The sequence below is a fragment of the Oryzias melastigma genome, linkage group LG6, assembly GCF_002922805.2.
Source record: "Oryzias melastigma strain HK-1 linkage group LG6, ASM292280v2, whole genome shotgun sequence".
In the NCBI taxonomy this organism is placed as follows: Eukaryota; Metazoa; Chordata; class Actinopteri; order Beloniformes; family Adrianichthyidae; genus Oryzias; species Oryzias melastigma.
Genome location: NC_050517.1, coordinates 16,697,249 through 16,723,400, shown reverse-complemented (window position 1 = coordinate 16,723,400; position 26,152 = coordinate 16,697,249). Strand labels below are relative to the sequence as shown.

The 26,152-nt window shown below is 35.3% G+C and overlaps 3 protein-coding genes and 1 long non-coding RNA gene across 6 annotated transcripts in view; 2 read left to right on the top strand and 2 right to left on the bottom strand.

Annotated features, from left to right (window-relative positions):
• Window positions 1-2,244, top strand: part of pkp3a (plakophilin 3a) — an 18,133-nt gene extending 15,889 nt beyond the window's left edge. For both annotated transcript variants that reach the window (XM_024281755.2, XM_024281754.2), the window contains one exon: window positions 1,403-2,244. In XM_024281755.2, the coding sequence (XP_024137523.1) occupies window positions 1,403-1,444 (42 nt within the window). In that variant the 3' untranslated portion in view covers window positions 1,445-2,244. The remainder of the gene's footprint in view (window positions 1-1,402) is intronic.
• A 211-nt stretch (window positions 2,245-2,455) lies between these two features.
• On the bottom strand, window positions 2,456-9,183 carry sigirr (single immunoglobulin and toll-interleukin 1 receptor (TIR) domain). Its single transcript, XM_024281776.2, has 10 exons — window positions 8,948-9,183; window positions 7,669-7,944; window positions 7,308-7,503; window positions 7,091-7,218; window positions 6,232-6,372; window positions 6,009-6,152; window positions 4,869-4,971; window positions 4,590-4,740; window positions 3,759-3,936; window positions 2,456-2,856 (listed from the first exon to the last, which is right to left on the bottom strand). Exons 1-10 carry the CDS (start codon window positions 9,018-9,020, stop codon window positions 2,684-2,686), a joined length of 1,563 nt encoding a protein of 520 aa, XP_024137544.1. The 5' UTR covers window positions 9,021-9,183; the 3' UTR covers window positions 2,456-2,683.
• On the top strand, window positions 9,146-15,914 carry LOC118598853. Its single transcript, XR_004948035.1, has 2 exons — window positions 9,146-9,283; window positions 15,608-15,914. It is a non-coding gene; the product is annotated as an uncharacterized LOC118598853 (long non-coding RNA).
• On the bottom strand, window positions 10,294-23,774 carry LOC112152283 (anoctamin-9). 2 transcript variants are annotated; one of them, XM_024281759.2, is made up of 25 exons: window positions 23,750-23,774; window positions 23,545-23,656; window positions 22,970-23,044; window positions 22,152-22,256; window positions 21,940-22,067; window positions 20,544-20,593; window positions 20,406-20,464; window positions 19,763-19,842; window positions 17,278-17,412; window positions 17,093-17,186; window positions 16,952-17,012; window positions 15,724-15,806; window positions 15,534-15,638; window positions 15,281-15,445; window positions 15,170-15,206; window positions 14,258-14,369; window positions 14,102-14,159; window positions 13,618-13,715; window positions 13,341-13,537; window positions 13,102-13,254; window positions 12,801-12,948; window positions 12,607-12,723; window positions 11,171-11,261; window positions 10,937-11,049; window positions 10,294-10,763 (listed from the first exon to the last, which is right to left on the bottom strand). In XM_024281759.2, the coding sequence occupies exons 2-25, from the start codon at window positions 23,563-23,565 to the stop codon at window positions 10,721-10,723; spliced, it is 2,328 nt and encodes a 775-aa protein (XP_024137527.1). In that variant the 5' UTR covers window positions 23,566-23,656; window positions 23,750-23,774; the 3' UTR covers window positions 10,294-10,720. The 2 variants fall into 2 exon arrangements, with proteins under 2 accessions (XP_024137527.1, XP_024137526.1); XM_024281758.2 differs by lacking the exons at window positions 23,545-23,656; window positions 23,750-23,774 and adding an exon at window positions 23,328-23,508.
• Between the last annotated feature and the right edge of the window lie 2,378 nt (window positions 23,775-26,152).

Sequence of the window (26,152 nt, the reverse complement as noted above, 5' to 3'; positions counted from 1 at the left end):
AGTTTACATCTTTAACTCAAATTTTAAAATGCTTCAATTTAATGTAAAAAAAAATTAAAGGGTTGTTTTTTCTTAAAAAAAAAAATAAAGACATATGACTTTTTAGTTCATTTACTTTATTTACTAGAACAGAGGTCTGCAACCTGTGGCTCCAAAGCCACATGTGGATCTTTTATCTCTCCATGGTGGCTCTCTGGCTGAAGAAAAATTAAATGCTAGCAATTTTTTAAAGTTTTTTTAATTTTTGTAATTTTGTTTAATACAGAAAATTAGGCTATTTTTGAGTTTAGCTAGTAATTAAGCGACAAGTTAGCTTTTTTTGTTGCCTGATTTGGCTTCTACTGAGATTTTAAAGCTAATTTGGAGTTTAGCTAAAAGGTTAGCAATAAGCTAAAGTTATGGCTAATTTGTTATCCTCTGAGATTTTTTGGCTGATTTAAAGTTTAGCTTATATTCTATGAACAGGCTAACATTTTTGATTAGTTTACTGAGGATTTTTTTTTTACTATTTGGGAGTTTAGCTAGTTATTAAGCAATGAGCTAGCTTTTTGGCTAATTTGGCATCTACTAAGGTAAAACATAAAAATAAAGAAAAAAAATCAAATTTTTACAGATGCTAGTTTCTTTTTTATTTTTTTGCTTTTGAATAAGGAATAATTCACATTTATTTTTGTTTAAATTGTAATGAATTATCCAAATTTCCTAAAGGCTAAAGTAAATCTATTTATCTTCCTCTAGGTTTCGATCAGTAGAAAACTAGTCCAAATGGCTCTTTTACTGTTAAAGGTTGCCAACCCCTGTGCTAGAACAACAACATGATTTCAAGTTCTCTTTAGAATGCTTTCCAAAGTCTTCAGGCTCCTCACAGACTAAAGTTAAAATATGCACTCTGACACAAAGTCAAAACTTTCTCACCGACAAGCTTCGCCCTCAGTCTTTGGCGTGCGTGCATGTGTGAGAGAATGATGGATTGCACTCTCTTCACGTCAGTTGCATGGCACATGTTCAAAAGCCATACATCACGTGCTTGTTCAAACTGCTGTTCTTTCATTAAACACACCCAGTCGGGCAGGTCCAGATCTTGAATTGAAGCAGGTGATTTTACTGCCTTCTGCAGTTCAGACCTGACCGCGCCCAAAGGTGTGTTGCTTCAAAACAAGTACCAACAAAAAAGTGGATATTCCGCCTATGTGCACTTTTGTGTTTAACATTGTTACATTGCCTGCCTAACAAGCAAATTTTGGATTGCTTCAGTTATGATTTGTGTAGCCTTTTTGCTAAATTTAGGCCTTTTAGTTGCACTCAGGTTTCTGTCACTAAACATTAATACCATACGATTTTTTTTCAAGGATTTTTCATATGCAAAGTATGAATAACGCTTGACTTTGTGTTTGTGTTGCAGCATGGCCACACAAAAGACGATTTTGTCGACAAGTTTGCTTAAAGGAAAAGGTCTGGAGTGCAAAGTTCATTCTTTATCTTCGACTGCGCTAAGGCCACAAGCTAAGCAAAGGAAAAGACTGTTTTACTACAACATCTCTGGAGCGGTACCTGTGGATCCGATGGATTATATGGATGGACTCTGATACAAATGTGTGCACCTTAATCATTAACTTTGCATATACACGATAATCTAAGCGGCAAGTTCCATCTCTGCCCTCAACAGCATGAATTCAGGTGGAACGGCAGCCGTCACTGGAATTAAAGTGGACAGTTGAGGTTTTCAACTGGACTAGAAATCTAAGAACCAGGTCTTTTTGTAAATATTGCATTTACAGATTTTATATATTGTGCTATTCTAAAATTAGTTTGAAACATTTTTTTTTAACATTTTAGGTGTAAATATTTGATTTATGGGACAGATGTTTCTGCATATTTTGCTTTTCCATTTAGGTGTGCTTGAAGCAAAATGTTCTCTTAAATGTCATTTATAAAACCACAATGTACTGTTGAAAATAATCCATTGAACAATCTTCTCTCAATGTTGTTCATTTAAAAACCAAAAAGATGAATTTTTGCCATGTCTTTTTCTGATTGTAATCTTGAATTATGTAACAGTTGAACATGAGTCTGTTAATATCTAAACTAAAACATGAAAGTTGGAATGAGAATAATTACAGTTGTGTGGCGTAAATGGTGTTTGTGTGGGTTTTGCACAACATTGGTTGTTCGGTTTGTTACTTTTGTAATAAATTGTTTTTGGAATTAAAATTTAATAATTAAAAAAGGATTCTCAGAAGTGAATTGTTATGCATGTGTGACGCAGTAACGCTCCTGCTGAAATGTCGACCACACCCTGTTTTCTCCTGCTCGGGCAGGAAACCAGGACTACTGCTAGTGTGCACCTATTCAGCTCACTAAAGTTATTACCCAGAATATAGAATTTTGTGATAGTTTTTATTGGTGATTATGTATCTGTAACTGTGCAGCTACTGCTGTTAAATAGAAACTTGGACAAGTTTTTAAAATTTATTTCAGCTTCTCTGCAGTCTGTTGGATCTAAAAGATCCAACATGCTTAAACAATTTATCATTTTAAAACATTTAAATATTTCACAAATCTGTACAAATAATTTTATAAATGGAAATTGAAAAAAAAAGTGTTGATTTAAGTAGCAAACAAAATGCTTTGAAAATTTGTGGGAATTGGCTGTCTTTTTTTTTTTTTTTAGGATAAGTGTGGATCAGATGTCTTCCTCTGTCACCAGGCAGTAGAAGTCTGAGCGTGCTCCATAGTTGCGTGATCCCAGATCCGACACGTCTATGTCAGAAGGTTTTGGCTCCGCTGCTTTAAGGGGTGCAGCAGGAAGGACGGGCGCCGTACAGGCGAGAGCCCTGTACACAGGCAGGCGGACCCCTGCAAACATAACGTATAGAGAGTTGTAAAACAAGGGCAATTTTCTAAAATTATTAGTCTGATTAAATGCACTTTTCATCAGACATCAAGAAATACAAGTTTTCAATTACTTGGAGCTAAATAAAGCTACTTTAATGCCACTTAATGCTGCTTTTTCAATGTTTCTGGTTTAAAAAAAAAAACTTTTTGATTGACAGGTCGCTCTGCAGTGAAGCTGCACAGCTGCAAAAAAAGGAAAAAAATGAAAACCAGGTACAGTCCACAAGTATGTGTGGTCTCCTTCAGTCCTACATTTACCAGTAAATTACCTTAAATTAAACTCTTTAATTTCAGGCAGTTTTTTTCATGCTGGTTTTATGAAAATGTATTTATTTGCAACTCCTGATACTGTTTGAATACCAATCATGTTGCATTTTGTCAGCAAGAAGACAGTAAAGCGATCAATGTAACAACAATATTATCCACAAAAAAAAATAAAAAATAAAGAGATTCTGTCAATAAGAGGAGTGTTTGAACACAACAGGATTATCAGATCTAATGAAACATATTTCAGACTTCACGGGCTGTTTGCTTGTACTGCAGATGGACAGATTTTAGCTGCTAATCCTACAAGATCACCCAACTGAGCTGTTACAATATAAAAAAACACTACTGTATGACCTTTAATATTTTTATTTAACTCTTAAAATTTTTACTTTGCAAAATAAAGTTTCACTTTGAGGATTATATAATATTGAATGCAAGAGCAGGTCAAGGTTTTCTCATTCATCTTTTTAGATTTAATCAGACATTTTGCACAAAATTGCATTTTCTGTTAAGAAAAAAAAAATCATATGATTTATCCTCTTTTCATTGTTGAATGCTTGTCACAAAAAGAATCCGACAGGGACAGCAGCTCTTACCCAGGTCTCCTGCTGGGTCGGTTTCTGAGCGACAGTCCAGGTAGTCGGGATCAAGAGTCAGCATGGGGTCTTTGTCATCCTGCAGCACAGTCTGAGGATCGCCAGCAGATTCCTTATGAAAGAAGACTTGGCGAGGCATGGCTAAAGCTAGCTCCTTCCAGAAAACAGAGGAAGGAATCTAGACACCAAAAAAAAAAAAAAACAAAAAAAAACGTCAGATCAGTCAAAGACGGAGGATTGAGTTTTCATAATGCATCATAAGTACGTTCATGGCATATTCAATACACAGAGAGTTTTAACATATTAAAACAAAGAAAGGAAGAAGCAAACTAAAAAAAAATGTCCTGATATTTTGACCCTTATGTCTGTCACTGTGTTTTGAACACTTCTGAGAACTATGACAGGTTCTTCCATCAGCCAAACAAACAGACGTTGACTTGTTTTAATTATTTCCACTGACAGACGGTACTGTCTGTGCTGTTCCTGCCTGCGGTTATGCAAGTCATTTTTAGTGGGCGGGGCTAAGCTTGGAAAAAAAGGCCAAACCTTTATGTCACATAGCAACAAGCACCAGCCGACATGTAGCAACATTTGAATTTAAATCCTCTGAAAGGCAAATAACAGGAAACAAACACACCCATTCTTTTGATACTGTTGAACGCACAAGAAAATGACACCCCGATAACAGACGTTCCTGAAAGTGTAGACCTCTCTGACCGTTGCAGTAATTTACTAAAAATAACTACATTTTTACTGTAAAACATACCAGCTAGAGTGCTGAAATAAATGTTCCTCTCAAATGCTGTTGAGTGTAAACGGCACACATCATACCACAGAGTTGTGCCTCCATGTCAATACAGTGAGGCGATGCTGGTGCGTACTGAGCTGCTGCTTGACCTCAGAGCTCATCTGCTTGTACTGACCGTCCCACATGATGAGGATAGGCTGCTGACATATCTCCAGTAAGTGCAGCAGGCCCTGTCTGTAATCACAGCAGCAACACTGACATCAAGTGGCTAATCTTTATGATGCAATTGTTTTTGTTCACTCTGGGGAAGTCGGATTTTACCAGAAAAGTGTTTAAGTTTGATTTTTGTTTGCAAGTCTCACCTGAAATTATTGAAGCACCAGTCCTGCTCCAGGTAGGCATGAGAGAGGAGAACAATAAGACGCCTGGAGCGACTCATGTTCATTAGGAGCTCTGCAGAAGGTTCTGGGTGACGTAAAAAAAAAGCAAAACAACAATTATTTAAAAAGAAAACACACACGCATACAAGACCAAACTACAGAGCCCCTAAAGGGACAGCGAAGTCAGGAAAATGAAATCCAAGTAAAAAAAAAAAAAAGCCAGCTACTGCCGTCTGGTGAGTATTTCTGAACCCCTAAAGCAGGGTCACCAACGTGGTGCCCACGGGCACCAGGTAGCCCTCAAGGACCACACAAGGTGTCCTCAAGTCTTCCAAAAATAGCACAACTCACTTGTGAGCTGCATATAAAATACGTTTTTTTTATTTTTTAAAAATTACACTTGCATTTACATAGATTTAAAAATTAAAATGTCTTAAAAACATGTTCATAATACATGAACTTTAGATAAGTTTAGGTGACCTCTTACCTATTCCAGTTCAAAGATCATTAATTTTGTTAAAAAATGCTGCAGATTTCGTCATTAGTTCAAAATGTAACAAGATTTGTTTAAAAATATGTAAGTTTATTTTTCTTTAGCATTAAATTATGGATAAACATGGTACAACATAGTAGTAACATAGTAAAAATGGAACATTATTCCATGAAATGTAAGTGATCAACTGAAAATTTAACAATTTCTGAAATGAATAAAGTGCTAAATATAGATACCTGTTTCTGAGCTTGTTGATATTGTTGATAATTATGGTGAAAAATCAATGTCTTCACATAGAGGAGTATCAATATTTATTATTAATATTGTACAACTACGCAAAATGTGTTATTTCAAAATGCTAGCACTTCATATGACTGAGTACCCATGAAGTAGCTCTCAGGTTCAAAAAGGTTGGTGACCCCTGCCCTAAAGAGACACTGAAATAAAAAAAATGCTATCTAGTGAGCACCAGATAGCAACAGTTTTTGTTTTACTTCAAGGTAACTTTAGGGGCTCCATACAAAACAGCGAAATGATAAAAAAAGTAAATCTGAGGCTTGAAATTAAAATAAACGCGTTTTAATCTAAAAAAGCAGAAAACTTTGAACCCATCCTTGTTGTGCTCTTACCTGCTCCAGGTAGGATGTCATTGTCACAGAGTTGAACTTTGTATCCACTTTGATTTTCCAGATGAGGTTTGAGTATAAAGTTGATGAACTTTCTGTCAGCGTCGTTGTTCACGTATGAAATGTAGGCATCGTATAATTTTCCATCTGAAGTTAGAAACACAGCACAGGTTTAAACAGGACAATAGGGCAGAGCGACTTTATGTGTCTTCAGCAGAAGTCTTACCATTAAGTTCATAATCTCCATACAGGTTCCTGTACCAGAGCTTGATGTTCAGGTGGCACTGAGAGTAAACAACAGCAGCCACAGCGAGGAGGATGAGGAGGACGATAGCTGCGATAACAGCAGCCGTGTGGCTGGGATTGTCTGACCCCACATGGAAGAAAAAAATGAGGATTTATCTTTTAATTAAACCTTTTATTTTAAAATAACATTTCAATACTCTGAAGGGGCATGAAGTACACTGATTAGGTGTTAAAATGGCTTTTCAAAAATGACTTTTTTTTTTTGACAATTGTTTTTGTTGTTTTTATAATGTCCTTGTGGCATTTTTCTGATGATGGAGGACATAAGTTAAGAAAATTAAGCTTAAAATTGCAATTTTTAGTATGTCTTTATTCAAATTCTTATGATTTAGGAGCAGACAAAAAAAATATTTGAAAAAGAGCATATTTGTGAGCAAGCTCCTTGCTCAGCTCCATTCCGATGCTTCCAGTTGTAGACAAATAGATCCATGTACAACTTTATTTTCCTCATTTGAGCTCAAACTTTATGGCTGAATAGCTTCAATATCCATTTTTGAAGCATCAGTAATGGTAGGTTGGGATTGTAAGTTACCGTAGCTAGTAAACAGAGAGCTCTCAGCAACAGTGGGGGAAAGGGGGCGGAGTTGCTACTCCCCAAAGGTCCCGCCTACAACTAAGAGGCGAATTGCTAATGAACTCCTGCCGCCATGCAGAAACTATGTCCTTGAAACAACAGGTTTCTTTATTTTGGCTAAAAACTGCATCATCATAATTAAAATAGATCAAAAGATGATTGGAGTGCGACTTTAAACTCTCAACTAAATCTGAATTTTTCTTACCGGAATTCTGTATGATGAAGTCCAATGAACTGTTCCTCACCGAGCAGCTGTAAACTCCAAAATCCTCTGCCTCTTTAAGGATGATCTCTAACAGACTACTCACCATCAGCTGGCCATCACCAGACGGCCTGAAAAGAGGACAAAAACTTCTGTTGTCAGCATTCACTTCAAAAGAGATGCACAAGCAAAACTTTATATTCTAAGAGCTGGAAATGACCATGACGATGTGTTGTTTGTGTGGTTTGTAAAGAGCTGGCCATCTTTCTGCCACTGCAGCGTGATGTCACATCTTTCCTCTGCTGCGTCCCAGAGGAGGGCGGTGCAGTTCAGTTTCACAGTGGAGCCCAACCTCTTCCAAAGTTTACTCGATTCCTCACTGGGTTTGAACGCGGGGGGTTTGGCACACTGAGATTCTGCAAAGACGCACCTGCATTATTCACTGTAAATTCATTGTGGACAAAAACACTTTTAACAACCGCTGGAAGGCATATAGAGATTATTCCCATGTTAATAGTCACGGGCGTGTAATCCCAACACACAACTTTAAGTTAAATGCAGACGTATCTGATTTTACTCACCCTCAACTCTGAGGTGAACAGTGAAGGACGCTGTGCTGTTCTGTTCCACACAAGTGTAATTTCCCTGATCCTTAAAGTGGATGCTGGGAAACTCAAGAAAAGTTTCGGTGACCTGACTTGGAAGCTGCTGGCAGTCCTTCAGCCATGTAATCTGAATCTGGGCCGAGCTCTGCGGTGGAACAGATTTTAGAGGGCACTGCAGCCGGTATGGAAGAGCCCGCTGGCCCACATACACCAGCTTCTCCTCAAATCTGCTTTCATTCACACAGCTCTGGCCTACAAAAGGAAATCATCTTAAATGTATTGGTAGAACTCAGAACATTTTTATTCATATATATTGGCCAAAGCCCAATAACAGGCAAAAATCATAAAATCCTCATATAAACATACCTAATATATAAAAAGTAAACATGAATTATTTCAAATTTTCACAAACCTTTGATAAATGTTAAATGAAAAGATTTAAAAGTGCAGGAGTCAGCAGTGCATAACTCTAGAAAGAAGCCGTAGGGGAAGAATTTGGATTGGGCCTAAGAATAGTAAAGGTGCAAGTAGAGCGCCCTGGGGTACTCCAGAGATTACCGTTACCTTTTCTGAGGTTTTCTTATTCGTTACAACTCTGTCTGACAGAGAGGAGACAAACCACAGAAACATTTTGCAATCAATATTATATGACAGCCATTTTGTATAAAATGTGTTTGTGATTAACTGACTGAAAGGCTGCAGAAAACAAAAAAAATCTGATTTTTAAAGGAAATAACTCATTAAAATTCTACACTTAAATTGAGATTTTATGAGTTTTTAAACCTGAATCGGTTAAAGCAAAACGCAGATTTTTATTTAACATGAATATAAAAACTTTGCATGCACAGTGAAACATGTGTAGAAGTATTTAACATGCAGACAAAAAAAACTTGTTTAGCAAATATTCTTTCACCACAGGAAACAGTGGACTTTTTAAACTACATTTGATTTTCCTTTAAAATTATATTTTAGAAATTGGTCTTGCACAGACTTAAACCAAAATCTATGAGTGTTTTTTCTTTTCCTTGCAATTCAAACAGGAGCATCAGGGTCGAAGTTCGGACTTGGTCCCGTTGCTAGGCAACAGTGGTCTCAGGTGACTGCTATCCTCTGACCCCACGTGCACTGACCTTAAATGTAACCTCACAAAACCACAAATCTGCGTTGCGAACATTTGAAAGAGATAAACTTTAAGGAAGAAAAAAGTAAAAGTGTTCAAATGACTAGATTTAGGATTAATCTGTTGTATCCTTACCGCTTACGAGGAAAGTCCTGTTCCATAACAACCCGGAACAGAGCAATATGACACCAACTACAATCACAGCCATGAAACTAAGTCTTCTGCTTCTCCGTCGTCTAGAAGGAAATGCTGCCAACACAGCTGAGTGACATCACGTTCAATGTGACAGCGTGAGAACCTTTTTTTAATAGTTTGGTTTCTCAGGGAGCCGCAGAACCGACCGCAAAGACTTCAGCTTCCCCGCATGATCAGGTGCACCTGGGCGAACCCGGAGCTCTTCGACGATTGGCTCCCTCCAGGTCACATGACGCTCATCCCAGCCCTCACCTGCGCTCTTTGATAATCCCACAGGTAAGCGAGAAAACCAAAAGTAACCATTCAAACACATCACCAGCTTCAAGAAATCCGTTCCACATAAATTTCCTTTTTTTATTTTTTATTTTTGCAGAATATTAACACTTTTGACAAAAAATATCTTTATTTTAGGACATCTTAAATTCACAAAATTTAGAAATCCAACTCTAGGAAAAAACTGAATCAGATTGTGTGTCAAACTTTTTGTGTTATGTACTTCATACATACATGACATTTGTGAGCTCTCAGATGTATTGAAACTTGTTCTATTTCCAGATGATACAACATTTTTTTATTCAGGAAAAAATAAGACATTTAATTGAAGATATTTAAATTGAAATTTCTAAACTTCAACATTGGTTTAATAATAATAATAATAATAAGCTTTCATTGAATATAGAAAAGACTCACTTTAAGGTATTTGTTAAAAAAAACATGAATGAGAAAAGCTGTCTGTTGATGGAGTAAAAGTAGAAAAAATTTAGATTTTTGAATGAAAAATTGTCTTGGAAGCCGCATATAGCATTTATAAAAAGTAAAGTAGCTAAAATTGTATTTGTTTTGAATAACATTAAGTACTATTTATAACTTAATGCGTTAAGTATGTTACATTGTTCAGTTGCACTGCCTTGTTTTACTTATTATGTTGAAGTATGAGGTAACACATATAAAATTAATTTAACACCGTTATATTTACAGCAGAAAAAAAGTTATTCGAATTATTCATAAAGTAAAATTCATACAAGTGCAATAGTTAATTTATTAGCCAAAAACACCAGAATTATTACTAATTATTTTATGATATTTTTAGAACAAAATCATGACATTTTATTTTTCTGTCATCTTTTTATCTTATTTTTTTGGAGGAGCTAAAATTAAGATTGTGAATATATATCATTTCTAAATTAGAGTCACATGGAACATGTTTTTTGCTGAAATGGTAAAATGTAAACCCCATAAACTATTACAGGAACGTCAGTGACATATCTCACATACCTTTCAGTAAATACTCATTCTAAAAAACTTTTTATTCACAGGAACTTAATTTATTCACTAAAATAAAATACAAGATTGCCAGTGAAACACAGCATCAGGCATCACATCACTTTGTCTTTACAGCATTTTAAGTCAATCAGCAGTCAGTATAAATTACCTTTAGACTTTCAATAAAACACTTTATCATGGCTCACACAGATGGAACCAACTACAATGCTTTATCTGCTAAGAAGAAACTCTCAGGGAATGATCAATAAAGTCAGTCTGTACACACATTTGAATAAGAAATAAAGTTCTGTCGTCAGCATTTTCTTTATATAAATCCACACAGCCAGCTGTTCACATATGACAGTTAAAAAAAAAGAAAAATTGTCCATTTGAATTCTTCAAAGTGGGCTTAAAGCTGAGATGGTGTAAAATCACAAAAGCGCAGTATTTTCAGGGTAAACTGTGTGCCACTTTTGGATGCTCCTCAAAAGACCTGCAGGACATAGTTTACATTTATCATTATTCACAGTATTTGTTTTAAATGTAAATTCATTTTAAAATAATATGACAAGGTAAGATTACTTTGAATTATAGAAATACAAAAGTTTCCATTCAAGTTTTGTTTGCATGTCATGCAAATTAGTGATATAAGAGTTATATACTTACTTCAGTTTTTCTTTTAATCTGACAAATTCATTTGAGAGTTTGGCGTTTTTCACCTCCATGGGAGCACTTGGTATAAACCGTGCAGCAATGAACCTGCATATGAGTAAAACATGCTGCAACCAGAGAGCACAGAGTGAGCAAAAAAAAACAAAAAAAAAACAACCTTGTTGTGACCTAAGGAAAAATGTCACATAGGACATTCATACTGCAGAGGTGATAAAAACGAGGACTTACCTCAAAAAGGATGACGAAGGCAAAGCGCACGGCTAAAATGAGCCAGAACTGAGGAGTACGATTGTAATCGCTGTCCCTGTAATCTTTGTAGCTGTGAAGAGGAGCAGACCTTCATCAGTAATTATTTCTAATATTAACACGAAGGTGAGAACTGTGAGGGCCTTCTGCATTCAGGGCTTTTAAAGAGGAGAGGTGACAGTTCAGCCTCACAGCATGAAAACAATGACTGGACCCCCTCTCTATCAGGGCTTTTGGTTTTGCAAACCTAGTCAGAAAATATGGAATAATTATTCATTTTTTGTCATTTAATTGCTTCGTTTTTCAGAACAAATTGATAATAAATTCACAACACAATTTCTTTTAATGCTAAGGAATAAAATAATACACAATAGTTGTTGACAACACTATGTCTCTCTACACAAACAACAACTGCACTTACTATATCTATAAACTATTAGCAGAAAAGCTTTATCTGTTTACCAAGAACCCAGACTTAAAACAAACTTAGACAGGATATAGTTCTCAGAAAGACCGTTTAAAGGAATGTAACAATGCAAGTTGTTTCCTATAACTCTTTTGTCATGACAGTTTATGTTTTATTGTGCTGGTTGTTGTTTCAAGAGGGTTGTAAAGTTTTATTTTGAATTGTTTTAACTCTGTAAAAACACTTTGGTGACTGAAGTATGAAAAGGGCTTTAAGAATTATAAATAAAGTCCGATTCTATTTGATTTTTGAGTTGCATTTTGAGGATATACAGGGGCTACAGCACCCCCTACTGGCAGGAGTATATAACTTGTTTGACTAATTCGTTTAAGTCCCATAAATATGTTATAGAGTGCCCTGCAATGGACTGCTGACCCATTGAGGGTAGATCCCTTCCCAACAGTAGTGGGGATAGGCTCCAGCAACCCGGTGACCCCGAAAGTTATAAGGTGGACGTAGAAAACGGATTGTGCACACGATTATGACAAACAAACATGTCTCCGTTAAAGTATATATGTCAGATGAATCCAGTAAAAGTGAGGTTTGTTAGCAGAATAACAAATTATATGATTTTCCAATGGTATTAAGTGTATTGGTTATATTTTTAAGCAAACAAATAGACATTTCCAATGAAATCCATTTTGAATTAATCATAAAGATTAAAGTATTTATCTGACGGTGATTTTTTAAGTAACATTGGAAAATGTTGCATCTTTTTAATATTAATTATATCATGTTTTCATTATTTTTCTGCCTATTTTAAGCCATTCTGTTTAAAAAATGACTTTCTGTTTTAATATTTTCCAGTTATGTTGAAAAGGTTTTTATTCTCAAATCACAGCTGACATGCTTTTACGTGTTGATTCTTTATATTTGAGGTTTTATTTAATTGTGATTTCAAACTCAGAATTGTGTCCTCAGCTCTAAAAATTATATATATAAAGCTGCAAACCTGCAGGAAGTGACATTTATGCCCGTGGAAGTCACCATCTGACTTGGAGAAATCTTAGCTTTGCCGTCACCCAGAGAAGCAATGGAGAGACTGTTGTTGATGTAACCAGCCATGCAACTGAAAAGGAATGAAGAAGTCTTCATTTTAAATGTGTCGTCCTGTGGAAATCATCTCCAAATATTAAATCTTCTTACTCTGTGTCAGTTCCATTGCCAGTTGCACACGGGCCGTAATAGTACTGGTACACAAGTCGAGGGATGAAGTCGGAGGAAATGCCAATCACCAGCCCGTTTGCAATGACGGCTAAGACACCGATAACCTCCAATATATTGATCCAGACGCCTGAGGAGAAGCCAACAAAGAATTCAACATTTTAGTTTTCACCTTCCAGGTCATCAGAGGCTGAAAACAGACTTTTTATTTCTCATGCATATTATTGATTTCCTTGTTTACAAGAAAGTAAAAGTAAAACAAGTAGTCGGCACATGCTCTCACCGATGTCGTTGGTTTTCTTGGGAACCATCCTGCGCTCCAGAGTCACCATCTTAATGGCATCCAAACGGATTTCAATGACATTGTTGAAAAGAGCCAGCAGAGGAGCAAGGGGAAATGCTGCCACAAATATGGTGGTGAAGCTGAACTGGATCACTAAGGACAGACATGTTACACTCAAAATGAATCAAAAGCACCTCAACATTAATATCTGGAGACTCTACGAAGTCGTCAGCTCATACCCATCTCCAAAAACTCATTGAACAGGCTGAAAGAATCCACTTCGCTGAGCTGATGGTTCTTCACCCAATCACGATGTTTGCAGTAGTCGCACATTTCATTGCTTTTTCCCACATCTGAATCATCTTTAAGGTAGCAGGCTTGGCATTTCCTCTGCAACTTGGGGACTTTTTTCTTCTTCAAAATCCTGCACAACCAGCTGATGCAACCAACAGTTTGAATGAGCTGAGCCCGACACCGTTCATCCTGCACGTTCTTGATCTGATTATTAGTACTTACGGGCCAGCGAACTCAAACACGTTGCCGATGATTTGCTTCAGCACCATAATAAAGGTCATTTGGATGAACAGGTCAGTCAGGCATCCACTAGGGTGACACTGAACAAAACAGCACATGGTTTACAACTCTCATTTGAAGACCCACTCCGATAGAAAGTGTATTTTAACATGTTCTTGTAGTCCCACCCACAACTTGTAGGCTAATTTGGAATAAACTCTTGCTGCTCTGCAGAAACTATGTTCTAGAAAATGACAGTTTTTCTTTTTTTTATTTTATTTTGGCTAAATACGACATAATTGTAATTAAAAGACCACTGGGAACAATTTTACAGAAGATCAAAAGACAATCAGAGTGGGACTTTTGGAAGAAAAAAACCAAATTAATCCGTAGCAAATGCAAGGAAAATGTCTGATGTATTTAATTATATGTAAATTTCAGTGGAAATGTAATTATTTATCAGTGTCGAATAATATTTATCGCTCACTTCTTCAAGCCTCCATGCTCCTGCAAGCCGGACATATTCTCCAGGATGGCCATTTACTCTGTCAGCACAATCAAAAGCAAAGTTTTTGATGAGAAACAGCAAATACAGAGGAGAAGGTTTGAAAAGTTCAATAAGGGAATTAAAACAACTTCCTACCTGCCAAGGAAAAATGCAACATAGAAAAGGGAAGTGAAATAGGTGAAAAACTGGAAGGTGAACATCTTGACTGTGAAGCTATTCTCTCTTGCAGAAAAGGACCTTGTTCTCTCTGATGAAGAAAGAAGTCGTTTCAGTGTTTGGTGAATAGACATCTTAAATATTACAGAGAAGTCTTAAAATTAGCAAATAAAATCGGAACTGCAGCATGCAATAGGGTAATGCAAAACTACACCAATTAATCAGATATAAAGTATAGTTTTCAAGTGTTGAACCAAATCCTAAATACAACCAAAGTGATTTCATCAGTGCTTCAGGGCTTATTGGGATATGATGTTAAAAGAAGGTTAAAATATTTATTTTGTTTACGTAAACATGGCATCACAAAATTATCTTCAATAAAATCAAATATAATTAAATTAAATTAAATTAAATGCAATCAAATTAAATAAAATTAAATTAAATTATATAAAATAAAATAAAATAAAATAAAATAAAATTAAATAAAATAAAATAAAATAAAATAAAATAAAATTAAATTAAATTAAATTAAATTAAATTAAATTAAATTAAATTAAATTAAATTAAATTAAATTAAATTAAATTAAATTAAATTAAATTAAATTAAAATAAAATAAGATAAAATAAAAAATAAAATAATCAAATCAAATAAAATACAATCAAATTCAATTAAATCCAAATTTTTGTAGCACTTTTCCAACTAATGTGCCTCAAAATATATATATATTTTTATTTCCAAACCCAAAAGTAGGACATAAGTTCATTACACCCAAACTCCCGGCCTCACACACTCATATGCACATAAAACACAATAAAGCATAAAATAGGATTAGATTATTTCTTCAATAACTTTTCTGCTCTAATTTTCCTGATAACTGAGTGTAAACGTACCTTTGTCGGAGAGCTTCATGGCTACGATCCTGTTGACCTGTACACAAACACACATGCTCAGCCTCACAGAGGATCCTGCTAAACACAGATGGACTTTTAAAGACGGAATACCTTTGTCATGACAGTTATGATGATGTAATGGAGGAAAGCACCGAGCATCATTGCACCGATGTTTGAGTGATGGCTCATAAACTCCCAATGTTCCTGGGCCAAGATGCTTGCAACCATCACCCTGATCACCACCAGTGCCGTGGTCAAGCCGATTATCACCAGGATCTGTGGAAACACAAGCAGGTGTTGCTACAGATTTGGACCTTTGGTCATTTATCAGACACTTAGAAGAAAGAGGAAAGACATTTCTCACCATAACAGCAACGCAGACTAAAATCAGGAAGCTGTGTGAGTACGAGTGCTGAAACTGTTTTCTTTCACACTCAGGATCATTGATGATCTCAAGAATCAGCTCCTCCTGCAGTTGGATTGGAGAAAAAGCATCAAATCAGCTTCAGGAATATCAAGTTCTGCTGAAGCTGGTGACGGTGATGGGGCCGTACCTCATCCTCGTTCCAGTCAGACACTTTCCATTCGCACATATAGGAGGCTCGGTTTCTCTTCCAGAACTCCAAAAAGAGTGTGGCTGTCAGAAAGAAGAGGTGGATTGTGGATGAGGTGAAGGAGTCTTCTCCTGAAGCTCAGAGCCAATTCATCACGCATTAGAAAATGTGTATTAAAATGTTGAAACCATTGTTTTTATTTCTACTTTCATAGTTTCAGTTGTTTCCTTCTTTAATTAGAATATAGATTATTGGAAGAATCATCTCAGAACATGAGTGAGTTTAATGTTTGCTTTAAGATTATTTCCTCTCTTCATTTTTAAGCACAACAAATTGGTTCTGGTTAAAGTGATCATAAAAAAAATAGTATTTTTGTTAAAATCCTGTTTTTAACATTTGATTTAAACAGATTCCTATGGTCTGATGGGTTCAGAGATGTCTGAAATAAGTAAGAATGAAAATATAAAAATAAATAAAAATGTTAATGGCTCTATGAGAGATTAAATTGATATTTGACACTTTTTAAGCAATGTTCTGGACATGAAAGCATATTTATATAGCTTTTTAAAATTAGGAATATATTAAAAACACTACATTTTAGAGTCGATCAATAAAAACATATCTAAAATGATCAAATAACATTGAGTTTTTCTTCTCCCCTGACCTGTTACCTCACACTTTTACCTCAGATAGGCAGAATATGAAAATATTAATATTAGAGTAAAATATTTTACCTTTTTTTATAGGTTTGCTTAATTTTGGCAAATATATCCTACTATTTGTATAGATTTCTTTCATTGCTGCTCTTAAAATCTTTCAATATTCAGTATTTTAGCCTCTACAGCCTCTATATTTATACTCTCAAAGCTGGACACTTAAAAAACACTTAAAAACATAGTTCACTTTTAGCTCTTATCAACTAGATCATGTACGCATTACATTTTTAAAACCGGGATTACAACTCTTTGTAAACGACTGCATAGTCTCCATTAAAAACCAGATGGGCCAGACTGATTAAGTGTCTTGATGAACAGGTTATGTTGGTAATATTTCCTTGTCTCTGTTATACTGGCACTGTAAACAAAAGTAAATCTGAAGCAAATTAAGCGCTGAGATGTGACCTGCCAACGATGTTCATGTAGAAGAACAGAGTTAAACTGAAATTAAACTAAAAGTAAAATATCATAAAAAAAGGTATTTGAGCTTTAAATGTGAAACAAAAACTCACTCCATATTGCCATGACCATGGCAAAGAACACCGTGCCCTCATTGTCGAACAGCAGGGTTAGCTGTGGGCAGAAACAAAATCCTCATTGAAATCTAAAGTAAAAAATGTATAAGTATTTAAGTTCATAAAGTACATTTGTACCTTTGCATAATTGCACGTGTCAGAGAGCTTCCACACTTTGCAACCCGTGTCACAAAGCGGACACATGACTATTTCTGAATTGCAAACCTCTTTTCTGCAATGGAGAAAAGCAAGACGGGAGTCATTACCTGAGGAATGTTTCAGCATGACACTTAAGCCAACAGAAACTTTTAGAAAACACTCACAGCAGGGGTGAAGAGTTGAAAAAACTGAGACCGTACAGAAAGACGATGACTCCAATGACCGCGGGCGGCACCAGGAGATACGTGTACCAGCCCAGCCACAGGAAATACAAGGCCACCTTCTCTCCAAAGTAGTCCCTGACAGAGAAATATGCCAACATTAGGAAGAGAAAATCCACAAAATCAAAGCAATAATCTAATCTGCATTTTATGTCACAAACGCGCTTTAGATATTATTATAGATGAGTCAACATCCTTGGTTAATATAGAAAAACTGATAGTTTAGGGGTGTCCAAATCCAGGCCTCAAGGCCACATTTTTTTTCCAAACAAACCGCCATTGAAGGTCCTCGTTGGCTAAACACACCTGACCAGGTAAAAGCAGAAATGATTTGAAAACCAGCAGGAGGCCGGCCCCTTAAAGCCATCATTCATTATTGTAGGAGCCATGAATTTAATTGTTTATATTAAAGTGAATTCATATTGGTTTTTGATTATAGTTTTGTTTGCGGTCATATTGAGTAGATAATCTCCTGGTGGGTGGGTCACGTGTTTGTGGGCGGAGACATTTTTCTGTGATTATACCTCAGCTGTTGATTTTGCCCCTGTAAGCTAAAGAGGGAGAGGGTGAGCTGGGTTGGCACATTTTGTGTTGACCGCTTTTTTGTCACTTTTGCCAATTTGTATGCTTTTTTTCTTGCTTACGATAAACCAGGGTCATCCTAAGTTGATTTAAACACCTTTTTTTTAATTTTTTTTTAATCACCCAGCGTCAGTCTTTCAGTGACTTTTGATTTTTTTTAGGGCTGTGAACATTAACGCATGAGATTAATAAAAAATAATTAATGCGTTAATATGTGTTAACGCAAATGAATCGAAGGAACAGTCCTTCGCTTTAACTCGGCGGTTCAGGCTTTCACGGTGTGTGTTAAAACATTTCGTCGGGTATTATCCTGCTTATACCATGATCACTTACAAAAGAAATAAATATTCAATCAGTTTTTAGTAGTTTATTCTTGCTATTTTTGCGATTTAGATCACTTTTTCACAAAAATCAGACTATTTGATCCGTGGTCTGCTGTCATGTTATACAAATACATTTTACCTGATAAAACATTGTGATTAATCGTGATTAATTCCAACACAAAGGTGCAATTAATCCTATTTTTGTGTAATCGACTGACAGGAGTAATTAAAAATGAAATATAATAAATTAAAAATAAATGTTCTAAATATAGAGTTTCGTGTGTGATTTCATATTGTGATTATTTGCAGATAATAAGTGCTCGGCAAATACCGAGACTAAAAAAAATAAATTATAGCGATTAATCGCGATTAATTTTTTTCGAGATTTGAGATTAATTAATTTTATTAGTAGATTTAGAATCTACTGGAATGATGTTGATTGTGTTAATGGTTGTAAAGTTACAATAAATCAAAGAACATAAACACTGGAGCTCCAGTGTTAAAGGTTAGGCCTATTTAGGTTGGTATCGCTCATTTTATCTTAAAATCTGTAACCAAAATTAACACTCTCATTGTAATTTTCCTAATAAAACATACTCCTAACTCTTTCATAGTTTTTAATGGTAATTATTAGAACAGTAACACAGAAATATCAGCAATTAGTTTTACTGTAATAATTTATACTGTTTAAAAATAGAAAAAAAATCTCTTTGTTTGTACTGTTGCTCATTTAATAATGACCACAGATCACCTCGTCTTTTTCTACAGTTGCACAAATACATGTCTCAGCTTGAATGTTGGCAATAGAAACAGTAGCAGATCTATTATGGTACCAATTAAATTGTACAATTTTAGGCTAATTAATGGGTCAAACAAAAATGCAATGAGTAAAAAATGGAAAAAAACAACAAAAAAAGAAACCACAGTTATATGGTTGATTCTTTTTATTATTATTATTTTTAAATTCCTCAACTACTGCTTCAGACTTTATGGATTTCACTTCCTCAATAGTTTACTGAGTTCCATTAAGCCACTGGGCTGTAAAAATAGAAATACCTTAGCAGTAATCGCGGTTTAGAGAAGATTTGAAGGCGGAGGACCTATAAATATATTTAATTTAGAAGATGAGCTGGTTTGACACCTTTGTGGGTTTTTTCTTCTCAGGTTGATGTTTGTTCTGCCCCCACTAACAGGGAAAACTCTTAAAAGACTGAAACGTGAATGGATAGCAACCTAAGGAGAGACTATTTTTAATCAACCTAAGCTTTCTTTTTCATAGAATACCTTTCAAGAGAATGTTCACTAAAAAGTCAAAACAAAGCTCCAGATAACAGAAGGAAATTAGACTCCTGTGATTGAAACTATGTTTACACTGAAGTATTTGCACAGCCGGTCAAGACAGTAAACAAAGAAGAGGCTAAAAGTTTACACCTTTTTCACATTTTTAACACGCTGCCAGCCTTTCTCCCAGTTAAAAACAATGTTGCTATAATAGGAAGACTGAACAGTGCTGCTTTCCTAACCTGATATCAGTTATGGGCTGGCCTTTGAGACAGGCAGTCCATCGTGCCCAGGACTCCTTCAGCTGTTTCTGTCTCTTTTTCTGAAAACAGAAACACAACCTTTAAGAAAATTGTCCAGATATATCATAAAAAAATCATGCAAAGCACTGATTTAGTTAACAAATTACCTCATCTGATTAGTACAACCTGATATCGCAATTAGAAAATGCATTTAAATGGATGTGTAGAGCAGAAGGACAAAGATGTTAATGCTTGCGTGGTAGTATATGCATCACTGCATGCTGTCACCCATACCCAGCTGCTGCATGTACTGAATGACTCACCATCTTGCTATGACTATTATTACAGCTACCTAAACCAATATTTTGTTTGGCTTATTGTTTGAAATGCTAATGCAAAGTTTCACTTTGGAGGGTTAAGAATAGAAACTCATTTGTTCTTTGTGAATAATATCTTACAAATCTTGATTGTAACAAACTATTGAAATACTCTTCTTTAAATACATCCTGGTAACTTTATCTGTTCAGGCGTTGCTGCAAAGTTTATAAAAAGCTTTTATTAGGCTAACTTTTATTTAATCCCTCATTGTCTCACATATTCAAGTTTGTAAGAATAATCCTCCTGCAAAGAGTGGGAGTTTTACCTCATGTAAGCAGAACTTTGCATCAAAAATGTTGCTGTTTAAAAGACTCCGGAGACTTTCTGTGAAGAGAACAGACGACGGGAAATTTAGAACAGCGTTTAAAGTGAAGGATCTGTGTTGGAAATAGTTCTGCCTCACCTCCTGATTCAGTTTTGGTGTGATTTAAGATGAAGTGGACTATCATTAACCTGAAACACAGACACTCGTAAAGCAGAACTCACAGCTGGTAGGAGGAGAAAAGTCACAAATCCAGTGGATTCCTAATGGGTTCATTTTGATTTAACAATCAACTCTTTAGTGACTAGCATAATGTCATCTTTCTTATGTAGAACATTGAGAAAACAACAGAGATTAAGTGTCAGCTTTTTTGTCCACACATCACTAGTAATCACCAAGTTCTACATTCCAAGAAGTAGCAAACATTTCTAGTAATTTCTACCAGGGATTAAGAAGTCTAAAAATTTTAAATTACAACAATAAATCAATATATGTATGTGCAACGTCATGTGTGGGCAGCATTTTCCTTGTGAGGAACCTCAACAGCACATCTATTTTTTATTTATTTTTGTATTTTAGCAATCTTACTAATCAAAAGCCAACTTTGGATATTTAAACACACAAAAATCTCATAAAAGTCTGCAGCAGGAGGCTTTAGAAACGTTTCTTTTAAACCCTCCATTGTGGCTCCTCAGTTTTGAAGCAAAATAATTTAATATATAACAGTTTTGTAGATTGATCGATTTTTTTAAAGTTACTTAAGTTTTGTCATTTAGATTTTTAATATGTCACATAACTGAACAAAATGATTTAATCTATTGTTAGAGGGATTTATTTGCACATATTCTTGTGTCGTGCTGCACAAAAGGCAGAGTTCTTAAAGTATAGAAATTCATTCACATATAGATTTTTTAAAAAGTGTTGCAATATTTATATTTGATAGTAAAAGGAGAAGAAGGATGACAAAGTTGACTTGACTTTTCTAGCAGTTTTATTTCACATAAATCTGCTACATCAGACAGATCTTATTTAAAATACATATTTGGGTGTGTTTTATTTTGAAAGGAGCGTGTATGTTCTTCTGTTAAAGTAAAGGAAGCAAAACATTTTATATATTAAAAAAATATAGAACTTTTCAATGAATACAAATATTTTAGAGCTGCATTTTATAAATGAATGGATTAATGGAAACATAAATATAACGCGTTTTTTCAAACAGGAAGTAGATGGTGATAAGTAGATGTGTAGGAGACCTATTTATGTGGATATATTTCAGAATATTATTGATAGATCACTAATAGAGTAACAAATAGAGTTATCTGAGATGTAGACATATATCTAACAGACATGGAAAGAAACGACCCAAATGGCTTGTTTACAACGTGCAATGCATGATGGGACCGCCACACGATTAGCTGTGGGAAAGTCGTCTGCTACAGATCAAAACTGAACGCCATCGGGTACATAATCCACATTTATAGCTGTAAACATTAAAAACAACCAGGATTTAGATATAGATGTGATCATGTAGGTTTACCTTATTCTGAGAGGCACCACATACATGCTTGAGTCCCGGTTAGGGTCATTACTGAGATGCCTGTACTTGTAAAATATTTCATTAGGAGCTTGTAGTCCATAGAAAATAAGGTTGTCATCTTCAATTTCCTAAAAGAAGAAAGAATTATAAGATTAAAGGACAAAATTGGGGAAAAAAAAGGTGAAAATGTTTGTTTTGGTGTTTAAATCCACCTTCACTCTGAATTTCTTTTTCTTCAGTTCATGTATGTAGTCGCCTTGTTTCAGGCTGTGGACTCTTTTGCCGACCAGGACGAAGTCACATGATAGTGGGGTTAACTATGAAGGGAAAAAACATAAAGCAATGTAAACAATCCTCAAACAATACAGATTTCAAAATCGTATCAGACTATCAGTGTCCAAACTTTTTGCAAAGAAGGACAAAATAGGTGAGGTGAAAATGTGTGAGGGTCAACCAATCGACCAGCATTTCTTTAGCTATTCTAATGACATTAAATGTAGATTCACTTTTTAACTATTTCTTTATCTATTTGAAATGGGATGCTTTTCATTTTTTCTCATAGAACACAAAGAAATTTGAAAACAGATTATTCAAAATTATAGTGAATTTCATGCTTGAAGACCAGAATTACAATAAAGAAAAAATATGAAAATAAGCTTGAAATCTGAGTTCATATGATATTATACATTTCAATATTCACAATTAATGCTCTAAAGTTCTAAATTTAAATATTGTGAATAGAAATTAAAAAAAATCTTCTCATTCAGAAGGGTTTTCTTCACATTTATGACTCTTTTGCCTAAGTTTTACAATACAAATCAGCCAATTACAATCAAGAAATTGTTCATATATTTTCTAGAAAGTGCTGAGGCCTGAATATTGTCATTTTTATGACAGGAACCTGTGGGCCGGTGGAAATTTGAGCCCCCACAGGCCACACTTTGGACATACCAATCTCTAGAAACATTTGCAGAATAAAAATACACCTTAATATTTGTTAAAAAATGATAAAAAATTTGATATGTCTTACCCCGGGAGGAACAAGTTTTGATGTGCTGCCATTTTCATTCACCACTCCTAGTAACTCCAGTAGTTCAATACTGGCCTTTAGTTTAAAGAAATATTACAAAACATATAATCAATAACACAAAGAAATGATAGAGTAAAAAGAAAGTGCAAAAAAAAAAAATCACCCAAATAAATGGCATGCCTTTAGAGGAATTAATCTTTCTAAAAATCACCTTAAAGAACCTGCAAAAGAATCTCGTCTAACTATGATGCGGAGGAGTGTTAAGGAATGCTAAAAACAACAAGAGCTGAACCTGACTCACCCTTTTGCACTAAGTCAATCTAACCTGCCTGAAAGCATGTCAATCAGTGATACTCACCCACACATGAGGGGGAAAGATCCATTTAATCTTACATAAACACATCCTTCATTAGAAGCTGATTATTGCTACCAAATGTATAAAATATATTCTAGATCTTTTATGTAAGGGTGTTTTTTCAGATATTTGAGCTGCCTTGTCCCTTTAAGATTTCTAAAGGTGGCCTCTAAACAGCTGTTATGTAGGGAGATGGTCTGAAGGAGAAATGATCACCCACCTGCCTCCTGTGGCCGGGCATGATGAGCAACGCTGCGACTTCCCAGGTTCCAGAAGAGCTTGAGCCACCATGCGGGGATCCTCCGCGTCCGTCAGCTCATGGATGTGTCCAGCTGTGAAAAAATAAAATAGATTAAAAAAAAACATGGAGAATAAATATAATCGCCGCATCTGCGCTAGACAAATGTATCTGGAAACAACTCTACCTGTTGCTGCTGTTAGTCTCTCAGTAGCCTCCTAATGTCCTCTCTCCGGGCGTTTAGTACCGAGGAGTGGTTGGAGGAAAACAAAAAAATCACAATCAAGTCCATTGACGGTTTCGCAGAAGCTGTTGGTTTGGTTTGACAGGTGCGATGGAATGGTATGTGGGTATTTTTTTCCTTCTTCTTTTGGTTGTTGCCTCCTCCTCAAGGAAACGCAGTACCGTTTATGGCCGCTAGATGGCGGCAGACACGCCGCCTTTGACCGCCTGCTTGACCGCTAACTTGGCTGTGATTGAATCTTCCCACACACGTTAGTCAGCAGCACTCACTGACATTTAACGGGAAGAAGACAGCAGCACATCAGAGAAGTAAGAATTAAAAAAATAAATGTGCAGATAGAGAGCATCTGAGAAGATAGACTTAGAATAGAATGGTTTTACATTAAAATTAAGCAGAAATAGAAACAAATATGTGCAAATATTACGTGCAAGCTATTAAAGAGCCATTCAGGTCTATTTTATAAAGACCAACCGGAGGAACAGAAAAAGAAAAACTCTGATTTGTTTTTATGCCATTGTTGCTATTATGATACATAATAATGAACTATTTTTTGGCAAAAAATAAAAATAAATATAAAAAGAAAATAGCCTTTTTTCGAAATGTGAAATAGCTTATGGCTTGAGATTCACAAGACTTCCTTTCAAAATAAAAGACACCCTTTGTCACAAAGGATCATCTAAATGTAGGAAGTGTTGTAGCAGGTAGTGAAATGTCAGTACTGATTTAAAAAACTGTTTAATTTATTGTTTGAGCTGCATTTCAGCCTGAAATTTAGTCAAAATGTCAACACGTTTTAACCCTTGTGCTAACTTTTAGGGTCCAGATGACCCCACCCTTACATTGAAGTGTTATTCCTCCGCTGACAAAAGTGGACGATGGTGGACAGGATTTCATGTCTGCCATGGACACCAGTGAAAATCAAAAATCATAAAATAAAAATAATAAGTTCAGCGTCCTGTCTTGTGGGTTCCAGACCATCCCACTCCCAGCGTTAACGTTCCACTCATTCATTTGACTTGTGAAACTTAACGTTTTGTGAATGAGTTAAATAAAGTTTAAGTTTACTTTTTTTTTACTTTCTTAACTTTTACTTTATCTTAACTTTTTATAAATTAAGATGTATTTATTTATTTTTACTAGAGCCAAAAAGAGCCTCAGATTCAGACCCTTGCAGGTGAGTCTTTACAGTATAAACTACTAGTTTTTAAGTAACACTTTTTTTACCTACTTAATTAAAAAATAGTAATTTGTATAGTTAAGTTCCAATTTTCACATATAATCTTGAATCAACAGAAAAAAACATGTTTTTTTGTTTACCTCCCTTTTAGAAATTAAAAAAAAATTCCAAACACCTTTTGCCAATTTCAGACTTTCTTATATTTTCCTGCAGGTGTTGAATAATTTCCATACTGATATCTAACATGTAAACTTCAGGTATCTTCCAATTTAAGACCTAGCATCAGATCCCTGGTGGTTTCAAACTATTGCAAATATTTCTGTTTTACATGTTTAAATCTACCAGTCATCACTGCTCTGTCACAAACATTTTAAACAACAATCTTGTCATCACACATCTGAAATCAGCAAAATGGTTTCAATCTTTATACTGCCTTTCTAAAACCTATGCAGTTAACTTACAATAATATCATAAACAAATATTTACCTCAAGCAAATGCTACCAAAAAAGGTAGCTGTGAGTATTAAATTGCAAAAAATTTTCATAATTAAAAATGTTTTTGCCATTTTTAGGTGTTTGACAAATTGTAAAACTTTATTCTATTTTTAGACAGTGGAATGTATTTCTGCCTCTCACAGGCTTCTTTCCTTAAAAAAAGGGATAAATAATGTGAAATTAAGGGGTGGTCTTGAGTGCCTTGTTATTACAGATGACTTTATTATTACTGTTGGAAACTTTGGAAGGCAGTGCTCACCCAAGAAGACCCACATCCCAAGGAGGAGAGGCGATATGAGGCTGGTGTGGTAGCACAAATAGGCAGCTGTATTTCTGTGCGCAGACACACCCCAAAGAGGAGGACAGCATAATTATACCGGCACAGGGCCGAGCAAACCACTTCAAGGAAACATAAGAGGTTGCTGCTGTCGACTTCTGAGCAGAAGCATTGAGTACAGAGATGGCTGGGAAAGCCAGCAATGAGCTGAGAGACACTTTTTATGATACTACTCATTAGAGGAACAGAAACTCTGGGAATAGACTTGGTACAGATCACCCTTCCTCACTGCTGTTTCAATGCAAAAAATTCACAGGAAAGTTTGTCTTACACGTGAAATTAAATGTCTGTTTTCTGTACTATTGATGTTATGGGAAAAAATCTGTTCCAATTTTGG